The 13060-nt window shown below is 38.6% G+C and overlaps 1 protein-coding gene across 2 annotated transcripts in view; it reads left to right on the top strand.

The window, feature by feature from the left end:
• The window catches only part of KANSL3 (KAT8 regulatory NSL complex subunit 3), a 32195-nt gene extending 19430 nt beyond the window's left edge, over positions 1–12765 (top strand). The window contains exons 17-22 of one of the 2 annotated variants that reach the window (XM_072402857.1): positions 4955–5097; positions 6414–6535; positions 6723–6945; positions 7655–7776; positions 8387–8531; positions 10635–12765. In XM_072402857.1, coding sequence (XP_072258958.1) covers positions 4955–5097; positions 6414–6535; positions 6723–6945; positions 7655–7776; positions 8387–8531; positions 10635–11104 — 1225 coding nt within the window. In that variant the 3' untranslated portion in view covers positions 11105–12765. The remainder of the gene's footprint in view (positions 1–4954; positions 5098–6413; positions 6536–6722; positions 6946–7654; positions 7777–8386; positions 8532–10634) is intronic. The other variant, XM_072402858.1, reaches the window with a different exon arrangement.
• Positions 12766–13060: the final 295 nt, after the last annotated feature.

Genomic DNA, 13060 nt, shown 5'->3' with positions numbered 1-13060 from the left:
TTTACATTCTGTTCTTCTGGTCCATCATAAGAAAATGTGTTCCTAATGCAATACCAACCATTGCAATGCTTTAACGCAGATTTAGTCCGATTACCCTTCTAAAAGTTCATGATCATGCAGGTCATTTTTGCAGAAAGGCACAGGTAATGTCCTCCACAATAATGCCTCCTATCGGCCTGTTCACTCCGGGTAACTGTTAGAAAAGCTGAGATGTGAAGCCTAGCTTTAGTTGCTTGGATTCCTGGCTTCTCTCTATGCCGGGAATGAATGAACTCATGTGTGCTCCTGGTTACAGAACCAGGACAGGTGAGTTTAAAAGGTTTGGCTTTGACAGGATCAAACCAAAAAAAATTATATAGCTCTCCAAGTAGTTGTAAATTGGGATCCATTTGTCACTGTGAAAAAAAAAGTTAAAGGTAATAAAGAGGTTTTCTAATTTCTGTTGCAAAGTGTAAATCTCTTTACCAAATGATTTGCACGAGTAATTTTAAATTTGGTAGGTTACCATTAGTAATTATTTAATTAAAAATTAATTATTCTCCATGACATAAAGAAAAATAAACACACATATATACTTGTATACACTCAGTCTTGTGAAAAAAGAAAGTACATCCGCTTTCAGTTATAATGTTTTAAAAACTAGGTAAAAAACAACCTCCATACAATTCAGGACACCCTTACCGCTTTCATAAGAATGAAGAGGGTAAGTATCAGTCAGGTGCTGCTCATGAAATGTATTGATTAATTGATCATGGTGAAACCATCTCTATAGAAGCATGTGTGGCAAGGTTTTGGCAGTTTGCTTATTTAGAGCATTTAGGTGTGTGTTAACACAATGCCGAAGAGGAAAGACATTAGCAATGGTTCAATATTCTGGGAAGGGTTAGAAGACAATTTTAAAGACAATTTGCAGTCCATCATTCTACAGCGAGGAAGAATATTCAAATGTGGAAAACATTCTAGACAGTTGGCAATCTTCCCAGGAGTTATCATCCCAACAAATTCACCCCAAGGTCAGACCATGCAGTGCTGAAAGACATTATTGCAAAAAAAATCCTCTAGTTAAATCTCGGACACGTTAAAGTTCATGATAGTACAATCAGAAAAAGACTGAACATGTAAACCTTGTTTGGAAGACTGAAAGGCTCAAACGAACTTGGCATCACAGCTTAGGTTTACAAAGTTGCATCTGAACAAACCGCAAGACTTCTGGTACAATTTCCTTTGGAAAGACAAGACCAAAGTGGAGATGTCTGATCATCATGCACAGCACCACATTTAACACAATATATCAGCCTAAACATCACAGCATGATGGTATAAGAGTGATGATTTGGGCTTTTTTTTCCAGCTACAGGACCTGTGCAACTTGCAGTCATTGATATACAGAGGAGTCAGAATGTCAAATATGAGACCACCTGTGTGACAGCTAATGCTTGGCGGAAAAAGGGTCATGTGGCAGGTCAAGATTTTCAAGCGCACCAGCAATTTTGCAATAGAATGGCTGAAAAAAGAAATGAATCTAGGTGTTGCACTGGCCCAGCCAAAGTCCAGACCTCAACTCAATCGAAATGCTGTGCTGAGAGTTGTGCACAAATGACTGCCTGCAAACCTAAATGACCTGAAGCAACATTGGGCCTGATTTATTAGCACTTTCCTCAGTGAAGCTGGGTGATCCAGCAAACCTGGTATGGATCCAGTCCAGGATTCAAAACATTTGCTAGCAAAAAGCAAATGACTTTGAAAAAATCCATTCAAGGTTTGCTGGATCGCTCAGCTTCACTGTTGAAAGTGTATCCTCTCCAGCCTTGGAGAGCTTTAATAAATCAGGTCTATTGTAAGAAGAGTTGGTGAATATCCGTCCACAACAATATGCAAGACTGATAAAGTTATCTAAAAAACGACTTCAAGTTATTGATTCTACAGGGGCTTCTACAAGCTAATAAATCATAGGGTGTTCTTAGTTTTTCACACATGTTGGCTTTTATTTTTGTTACATCTATATGGACACGATGGAATCTGTTGTGTATTGTTTCACACCTTTGACTTAAACTCCAAATTTTTACTTTACATAAAAGCGTAGACAACCCTTTTATTTAAATTAAAAATTGTATTCATTGTTTTTTTGCAATACCCCTTACCCCCCCTTAAAAAAAAAAAAAAAAAGGTGCTTCACCTCCCCTTTCTGTCTTGACGGAATGGGAGCGCAAAGCCTCTTGGGATTCCTTCATCATGCATCCAGGGAGGCTCTTGGCTGCTGCTTCTGCACATGCCCTGATCTCGGGCATGCGCAGAAGGAGCCCTCTTATTAATGGGAGAGAAAAATGGCGATCTCACGCCTGCACAGTGCGAGATCAGGTGACACAGAAAGAAGAACCCGGAAGAAGATAGAGGAAAATGTCGGTGCCCAACACTTTCTCTGCACCGGACTAAGGAGTTGAGAATTGAATAGAATTGAGAGTTTACCTTCTTCTTCTTCATACAAGAGCACCAATAAAAAAAATACATTGTGGTCCTTGGTTGTTTAGATTATTAAATAGCATTAATGCTGCTAGTATTGCACCTGGTTGTTTTAAAACTCCATTGTTACGCCGGCTGTTTATTTGTGTCTCCTGATAGGACAGAATTCTTTCGATTTGTAATGCTTTGTGGCATTTTGTTTTTGCTTGTTCATCATAAATGTTGATTTACATAAATCCTGAATGATCTGTCCTTGAAAAGTCCCTTGATAAAAAGAATAAAGTCTTCATATCTCACATAACTCTCACATAATAAGTTTCTAGCTGGTTTAGCAGATAGTTGCTTCTTGTGCTCCCCCACTGCTCTTCGAGGGCATCATTACTGGAAATAGAACTCATTAAATATGTTTTCTTTACTGGAAACTGAGGGACATTTAGTTGCAAATGACAACAATTTTTTGTCTAAAAACTGTAATGAGGTATTTGTAGTAAAATATTAAAGACCAAACACACTAGATTAGATAAGCTGGCATGCACGAGGCGAGCTCTGGAAAGGGTTCATAACTCCCTGTATAATATGGAAAGTATATTTTTATTTTTATTGTGATAAATTTTTATATGGCATATACATTTCAGAATGACAGCGAGTGACAAAGATAAATAGAATATTTCTACCCATCGCATAAAACATGGAGCACTTAAAAGAAAGTACAAAGGTCCTTAAAAACTAGGAGTCTTGCTGAAGAGCTTGGTGTCATATTTATAGCATCATTGAGAATACCATACTGACATTTACAGTGTTAATATAGTTGAGCAGCACATTGTATAATTTGTGTAATCTCCTGAAAAACCCATAAATATAAACCTGTTACCTGAATATGGACATTTAAATACCCATATAGTCTTAACATAGCAGTAAATAACCTTTAAATCAAGCCCTCCCCGACTATTATAGCTGCATGCACCCTGGAGAGATGTATCCCAAATGTTAACAATGGAAGTGCTAAAGTTGCTATTTGTTTTTGTCTTCCCCTTGTCCTTACCTTATCCCCTTCCTTTGATTCTACTGGTCAAAATTATTAAGCTTTAGTCTCATGGATAGTAATACAGGTGGTCTCTCTATTCCTCCATTATTCCCCATCATAGTATATAGGGATCAAAGGTGTATTATACCTGATAATAGGATTTTATTATGGCGTGTACACCGGCGACACTAAAATGAATATACAGCCTCTGGTTTCTTTTGCAATTTATATCTTGTATTTTCTACAGTAAGCCATTCAAAACCTTTTTCACACTTGGTTGCCCATTTATTGATTCCTTACATGATTCCTTGTATGTATATGTATGTATGTGTGTGTGTATATATATATATATATGTGTGTGTTTTCCTAATGATAAATCCAATAATACAATTGAGAAAGAATTCTGTATTACTAGTAATCCTGTACTAACAATGTTGATCTTCAGTTAAAATCTAGCCAGGTTCTTGAACCAATATAGCATACCTTTTCAGGTTTCCTAAGTAAATCCCATCAAACATATTGCTAGGGCTTTAGGCATGTGCCAGTGTTCCCAGGCATAGAAGCAAGAGCTTCAGTATTGAACCAAGATTTTATTTTAGGACGGGTGGGATGAAATTATAGGTGGGTGGCAGCCCCTGTATTATGACCTAATTTATCAGTAACCAGCCAGCTAAAAGGGGCTGGGGAGAATACGGAGTTTGTTCATACGGGTAACTGGAAAGTGGTTCAACCCCATGCCTAAACCCTAGTTAGCTGTACAGGTTAACACTTTCCAGCCCTACAGATCAACACTTAGCTTCCCAGCACTGTCACAAGAAATAGGACCTGGAAAAATTTAAAATATCACTCAAGTGTTTCCTGAATTCCTGCATAAATAGATTTAACATTTGTAGGTGTGGCATCATTATTCTCTAAACATAAATTAAGTTTTATATCATCAGAAACTAGTTCTTAGGCTTAATCATATGGTTCATAAATACCTCATTCAACTTGTTTCACTTCCAAACTTTCTCAGCTTCAAGCCATCTTTTCACACATTTGAATATTAATATACACAAACACACAAATATTAACACACACACGTGTGTATGTATGTGTGTATATATATATATATACACACACATATACAGTGTTCTCCACAGCCCCTTTTAGCCTGGCGCACCACCCAGCACTTTTCAGTAACCACTCTGCTGTTTTTTTTTGAGGAGTGTATATGTGTGTATATATATATATATATATATATATATATATATATATATATATATATATATATGTATGTATAATATAATAAAGAATTGCATAAGAATGAGGTCTTTATGAGGTCTGTCTGTACCTAATTGCTGCTTGTGAATTATGTCTGCATTTACACTATTATTGTAAAGGTTCCATTTCTTTGCTTTCTGTTCTGTCAAACCTTTTGAAAAATCTCAGTTTTCTTTTTTTTAATAGAATCCTATAATTATATTCACAGACTAGCTTCTGAAAATGCCTCATCCAGCTCCGCTGTTTCAGGTCTGATCCCCAGCACATCAACCCCTAGCGCTTTCCACTCCATTCAGAGCCGTCTGGTCTCCAACCCCGGAGTTCAACACCAGCAGTCGAGCATGCTGTCAGGTAAAACTGGTAAAACTCGTAATTCATTTGTGAAGTCATTTGTCAAGCATTTAATATCATAAAGGGGAATTTTACCAGTGTTGAGTAAGGAGGAGGGTATTATAATTAAATCATTGTTAATGATATAAATTGCTCATAAAATAAATTTGCATTGAAATTGTCCACCTGGTCTATATATTTACATACCACCTTTGTCTGTATGCCTAATTAAGGGCAGAAGTATCTATGGAAAAAATGTTTTCAGGTTTTTCTGGGGAGAGCGGTCTCTGTGGTGCAGTTGACAGGACTCTGCTTATCTGCATTTTTCAAATGCCTTATCTGCCGAAGAAATGACAGTATGGGGACAGAGTAATTATTCTGTCAGCAATATATGTTCTTGCACAAGCAGGGGAAAAGGTAAGGCCAACCTTAGAAACTATGTTACATAAAGAGTAGCCATTGCGTGAAACAGACTCCCAGCAGAGGTAGTGAATCATTCAGCAGTAAGTGAATCTAAACATGATAGGATAAAGATATATACATAGCCAAAAGAGTAAATAAAACAAAATTATGAAAAAAACTATCACACTTCTATGTGTACATTTGAAGCTAAACATTTTTAAACCCAATATCTAGAAACTTTGAAAAGCCATGTAGCAAGCAATGCAAAAAAAGCCACACACCTAAATATATATAAACTTAAACCATGTACCATATGTGCATGAAAATAAACCAAGATACTTCATTTTCCCAGTGACAGGAAAATGCTTTGACTCGAGTAAAAACCCTAGGTCACAAAATGTGGCCCTTACTAAAAATATTTAAAACAATCAATAGAAATAAAATATACATGATTAAATACATCTATGGTGTGTTATTTTTTAAACATTTATATTAAAAGGGGAAAACAAATCACATGGCCTCAGCTTTTTTACAGGTTAGAGTATTTTGTACTTTTTAGTTGGTTATAGTGGGACACTTGCTCTTCAATGATCTTTTTTGCATTATTGCTGTCTACCAGTAGATATGCTCCTGTAAAGTGATCTCTTGTCTCCGGAGTATAATCCAAGATTCTTTTTCCAATAGGATTTTGAGGGGGGAATCCTGGTTTAAATTTATTATATACTGTATATTATATTTTCTTTTTTGTTCTAGTTCAAAATATTCTATATTGCAAATGTATTTGCAGCCAGCGGTTGGAATTCTAGCACGTTTACCAGACTAACTTTTAATTGGTTAGCTGTAGAATAAACTATTTACAGAAAACATTATAGTTTTTCTTTTAATATTTTCATTTGTTTAGTTCTTTCATGCTAAATACAGTATGTTGCTTGCAGGAACAAGCTCTGGAGCCTCAGCTAGCAGTCTCCTTCAAGGGTTAAGTTTCAGCCTGCAAGATATAGGAAGTAAATCTGGCGTTCTTCCCAGCAGCCCCGCCAGCACCGGATCGTCCTCTCAGGTACCTTACCAGGAGCAAAAAATATCCTTTCTGTGAATTCTTGCCATCCAATCCAGTCAGCATTGCTAAGTAAATAGAAGTAAAAAGCAGAGAAATGCTGCATTAGGTTCGTTTTGTTAAATAGAACGGTGTTGCGTTTCATTTGCTAGAAAAAAGCAATTGATGGTAAATGTATTTCTCTTTCCAGGGAATAACAGTCAAAGCCCCTGCTCCTCTCCAAAGCTTAGGCACAATAACCACAGGAACTGGAACAATCCTTCGAACCATCCCGGTGGTGACGGCTTCTTCATCTCTAGTTGCATCGGCCGGTGGCAAACCTACCGCCATTCATCAGCTACTCACGAATGGCGGCCTGGCGAAACTGGCTAGTAGTATCCCTGGCTTGGCACAGTTATCCAGCCCAACTACAGGTATTTCAGTTAGTAATGCCTTGTTTAGTTTCCTTGACTAGCACATTACACACGGTCATACGTGCAATTATTTCTACCATAAAAAGCCATGTCAAGTAATACCTGCCCTCCCCTCCGCCCACTAAATCCATTCCGCGTCTTTGTTTTGGGGTTTTTTTCTCTTACATTGTGAACTGGATCTATACTTAAGTCTGCCTTCTAGTTCCCAAGCCTTCACCATTTTCTGGATGTAGCAGATCGCTTTTCCAGGTGGCAGATATGCCCGTGCCTCTATATCCTGAGAGCATCTGGTTGCTGGACAGCTTATAGGAAGAATGTGGGGTCGTTCTTCAGGTGTCCACATCACTGCGTTAGTCACATGGGCATTCCTACAAGGTCCGCATCTTTTGTAAACTGAAAAGACATGGGAACAAGTGTTGCATAAGCTTTGGGCAAATAATTAGTGCATTTAGGTTCCAGCCTTTAGAGGGTGTTTGGAGAAGTTGGGGGAACCTGGAGTGTAGCTTTTAAGTATGTCCTAATATGTATAATTTCATAAAACACCACTGACTTTCTACAGTCCTAAACCTCACTGATGCTGCAATACAAACATTAATTCTTTGTGTACCCTCCTGAGCTTTTGAGGCCAGATTCGGGTCACCCAGCTAATCATGGCTGCCGCAACCACCAAACTTTTCATCATTTTTACCTTGTTTAATCTTCTCCATAGGTCTGAAGGCACCCACCACCATTACAGTTACTCTACGTGGTCAGCCCAGCCGTGTCACGACGCTGAGTCAGGCCAGTATTGGAGCCGGGGCACATGTCAAGCAAGATGATATCTCTCAACAGGTATGCGTTTCCAAATATTTCACTTACCAGGGGAAAAAAATGAATGTGTAAAGAACTTTAACTTTAAGAGATACCCCCCTCCCATTTATAATCTCTACTCAAATACTGGAAATTGCTAAAAATTCCTGTGTGTATATTTTATCACCTGATCACCTGTCCCAGAATCTTTATTATAATAATGAGTAAGGGGAATTTTTTAAAAGCCTTTCCAGACAACGAATGCCTGTGTACACTGAAGTTGCTCAAAATCTGAAATACTACACCTCTGCCCAGTGTTACCCTTCTTCAAGTTTGGGTGTACTAGGATACACGATCATGTTACTGGGAGGGTCGTATTTGTTGATCAGGTTTTATGTTTGATGCGCCTATTAATAATCATAGTTGTTTTATATCTCTGATGAAATTATACTTACCAATATGCTTCTTATCTATGTGCCTTTCTTACTTTTATTACTGTTGCATTTTGAAGCTAAAACCTGCAAGGTAATATAAGGAAAAGAAATTCCTACCAGCGTATTCTGCTCCACATGTCCTGATGTATTTATTACCGGGAACATGTATACTATGCATGAACTGGTCTCTGACCTTGTGTCTTTGCTGTGATCCTCAGGCTTCAGACTCCTCTTCCACCATGGTCTCTGCTAGTAAGCTTCTTCCCCCTACTGTGGCAGAACAGTGCAAGGTAGCGACAGCCAGCGACAGGACTCCGGGAGAAAAGTCCTTATCCATAGTGCGCGCCGTAACCCCTCCAGCAGGTGAGAAGCCCGGTTTTACACCTGCGATAATCAACTGAGTTGATGTGAGGATTGATAAGCATTTGCAAGGTCTAAATGCCCAGCCGTTTAAGTCTCTGGCAACCTGCTAGATATGTCAGCCAGTCAGCGTATTTAAAGTGGAAAAAAATCGGCCATCCACTACAAAAAACCTCAGAACCCCTCCTCCTAAGTGCAGCAAGGCTTTCTTTTTTGCAAATTACATAAATATTTGTATCTTCTTTTTTTTTTTTTTTTGCTGACTTCTCTTTCCCTGCACTGTTGCATTTACCTAATATTACCTTTTTCCTTTTTCTTTCCACTGACATTATGGGGTAATCCTGTGAATGTTAAGGGGGCCCAAAATGTGATATCATTCATATTGCAGGTCATATGGGGGGAGCAGAGAGAACAACGGGGGAAAGCATCTATGCCGGGTGCTGGATGTTGACCTCTAGACCAGGCATCGGCAAACTACAGTGTGCGGGCCATTTACAGACATTGGCCTTTTTAATCCGACCGCTTTTACAAGCAATTTATATCAGTTCATACAAACATTCTCCATAGAACTTATACTGGCCCGGCCTGTCTGTCAATTTTTAAAACTCATTATGGCTCCAGAGCAAAAAGTTTGCCCACCCCGATCTAGACCTTGCAGATTCTTGCACCTAAGGGATGATGTGGATGACACAGTGCACATGCATTAGTCTAAATCAACATATAGGATAAACTAGAAAGCTTTGGAAAATTGTGATTCTGTGCACAGGTTGCATAGGTATTGTGCTTGCATAAGGGAAAGTTTGTACATTGAGTTCCACTATAATCACAGCTAAATTTAACCTGGGATAAAGAAAAAAATCTATGTGACATTCTTATAGGACAATTATGATATAAATACATTAATATATATAAATAAATATATTAATATATATATTATATTAATATAATATATATTAATATATATATAAATATATTAATATATATATTTAAAACCAAAGTTCATTATCTTGTAGGAAATGGTAAGATCCCTGTAGCATGAGGGCTTAGTCCACACAGTAATCTTATTGGGGAAGTACAACTGTGTATATTCATTTCTTTCTAAACTGTAAATGTTGAAATGCAGACTGAGAACACCACCAACCTGCTAAATCATTCATTCTTTCATCCAGACATGGCAGAAGTGCATCAGTCATCCTTTTCATAGGCTGGGTACACACGTGCAATATATGTTGTTGGAAAGGATCTTTCAGGATCAAGACTGCATGATGCATGAACGAACGCTGAACATCGCCGTTCTGCTCTATGGAGGGGGGCGGAGCGGCACCCCGCTGTGCTCTTTTTCCCCTTCACTTTCATTACAATCCTTCCTCGTGTGTGGATCCAACAGGATGGTCATATGAACGACGAGCACTGTACACACGCCAGATTCTCGTCTCATATCGGCCCTGAGGCCAATATAGGACAAGAATTATCTGACGTGTGTACGTGGCCTTAGCAATGTTATGATGCTAACACATACTTTTGACTTTGTGTCATACATAGAAAGCTTGATGTACATAGTAAGAGGTGTCTCCTAGCTTCAGTCAGATTCAAGCCTTCCTTAGAATTTGCAATATGTTTGGTGATAGAACATCAAAGGGGAAGTGATATTAGCAGCTCACTAAGTTCTCTTATCTGTTGCTTGGTAAAAAAAAAAAAAAAAAAGGGTAATGTTCAAATGTACAAACTCTTTGTAGGCACAGATAACTTTCAGACACCCAGCATATTTAAAGGGAAAGGCTACCCTTTGTAGTATTACTAAACACAGACAGTTTGAGTGGTGTGTTTTATCATTCTTAGCATTATGGACCTAAAATACATCATCAGTTGCTATCTAAATGACTGAAAAGGATAGCCGTCATCTCAGAAGTCTGCTGTAGCTCTGGCAGCAAAGATGGCGCCTTCCTCTGGTGCGTTAGTGACTGTTCCTGATGTTTCTGCTACATCAGTAATGGGTGGACCAATGTAGAGTACAAAAAAGATAGCTTCCCTTTACATACTAATTTAGTTCATGTTGATATACTGTCAGTTTTTTATTCACTGTCCATTTTTGTTTTTTCCCCACAGTGACTACCAGCCCACCGAAGACCTTGTATGTCATGTCAGATGCCAAGCTTTCTGCACTCACCAAATCCGTTGGCAGCGACTTAACATCTTTACCGTTGAAGCCAATGACCCTTCAAAGTTCATCGACCATCACCCCTGGGGCGATGACATTTACAACCCCATCATTAGCCAATTCGCCCAACACAGCCTGTACGGTGGTGCTGTCTAAGATTGGTCCGGTTCTGCAGGCATCCCCAAAAACTGTTATCTTGGCAAAGACTGATTCAAGTGAAAAGTCGTCAGGAAATCACATGATAAGTGCTGTGGAGAGTTTGGGCAGAGTGCAATCTGTGGTTGATGAGGGCAGTACGATAATACACAGCCGGGAGTCACTGGTGAACAGGCAGCTTCTGCAGCCTGCTCTGATAGCACTGTCTGGTACTAGCAATATGATACAAAACACGGTGACACCTGGTCAAAAACCACAGTGACTCTGGTACTGAAACGTGCACTTCTGCAGAAAATGGCAGGATGTAAATGCCCTTCAAATGCTGATCGGCCCAGATGAAACTACAGCAGAGGAACGTCTCTGACAAAGGAGGAACTGTTTGTAAGGAAGTATTATGAAACAACAAATAGATGATGTTTAGGGAAGCATAGAACAGACACAACAAGCATTACGTGTTGTATTTTTGGTAGTTCTAACGCTTAGAACAAAGCAGATCCACTGCCAGTTTTTTTTACAAACCAGTTCTATCAAATGGTCATAAGTCTCAAAACACGGCACATTTGTGTATGATACTCTGTCCTTTGTTTGGCAGTGATCAATATTCTGATTTTTTTTATTTAACATGTCAAATCAAAGACTAAAAAATCCAATGCCTACAATTGGTTGGATTTTGAAATTACTTTAGATCTGTTCATTTTATTGGATCGGAAGTAAAAAATAATTTGTGTGTGCTAAGCCTTAGGCAAGCAAACACATCATGTGTTTTAGAAACAAGGAGCATATATGTGACGTGGCTTAGCAAATACTGTGACTAAAGTTTACCTTGAAAAATCTGCAACCAGACCGGGCTTTATTGCAGAAAGAGAAAGGCGATGTCTCTTCTGCAAAAAGCATTCTTACCTGTCTGATCTCTCCCTTTAACATCAGTCAAAATCGTTGAGCTGCGCAGCTCAGCATTCTTTGCTGGGATATCCAGCTTCACCTGCGGCTACCGCGACCGAATTAATTCTCACACTCCTATGTGGGTGTTTCATCATCACAGCCCAGCCAATCAAATGGCCGAGATCCAACACAAGGATGCAAAGAAAGAAAAAGATGGCGGCACCTGGGATGGAACTGGGACAAGCCAAAATTAAACTGAGATTAGTTTATTGGTTTGCCTAATGGTAGAGAAAAGCATTTTGTTTTAACACATACAGCGTATCTGCTTCTTTGGATTCACAAGGACAATATTGTTGTCAGATATGCAAAGCGCTTCTTTAATTTCAATCTGAGATTGTTTGTTCCCATTGGCCAATGTGAAATTCACACTTTAGGTATTCGTTTACTTTGTTCATGCAGCAGCAGTATTGTGAACGGAATCAGAAAAGAAATCAATCTTCTTTTTTCCTTCTCACATCTGCACTAGCAAAATAACAACGGTGGTTGTTGCTTTGTTAGCAAAATCCAAGTGTCCTTTCCTCTTTCTGTGTTCTCCAAGTAAACAAGTGTTAGTAAATCCTTCTATAAATAACAAGCAGGTTGTGTAATATTTCAGAGTTCTCCACGTCAGTCATTTGATAAACACCTGGTAATGATGCAAAGGAGTTTCTCAAACTGACATTATGTGGCCCTCGGTTATTCATAATGTGGCAGTTGGGGCTCTTGGTTTTGATGGCCAATAAAAAGATGAAAATGTACTGTACAATAAAAGGAGACTCGTCAGTTGTAGATGTGTGTAAACTATGTTCAGAATGTAGATTTCCAAACTTTTTTTCTTTTAAAAGGTGTATATTATGCTACACCACTTTGTGCATATTGTAAATAATTATATATAAACATGTTCACCCCAGGTTATTCGAGCGGTGTTAGCAACATGACAAATGGCCTGATAGCCTTTCCTTTGTATGGGAGAGAAAAAAAAATAAAAGTTTCTCATCGTTATGTTCTGGTCCTGTGTATTTAACCAAATTAAAGTTTTTGTGTTTACATTTGTGTCACCCACAACAATTAACATGTGCATAGTACACAGCCACTGAATAAGGCAGCCTTTCTCGACCCCTGGAAATAACTTTCAGGTATTCAGGGAACCCCTTCTATAATTATTATACCCACAGCTCACAGTATATTAGTGGAGTGCTCAGTGGAAGAATTCCTCTTACATTGCTGGCCATTGAGAAGAATGTCACCCTTACAGATAGCCAAAAAAAAGGTCATTGGTGTCACTTAAGCTGCGTAC

Source organism: Pyxicephalus adspersus, chromosome 2, assembly GCF_032062135.1.
Source record: "Pyxicephalus adspersus chromosome 2, UCB_Pads_2.0, whole genome shotgun sequence".
Taxonomy (NCBI): Eukaryota; Metazoa; Chordata; class Amphibia; order Anura; family Pyxicephalidae; genus Pyxicephalus; species Pyxicephalus adspersus.
The sequence above is the reverse complement of the archived record's forward strand: the minus strand, read 5'-3'. Positions and strand labels throughout refer to the sequence as shown.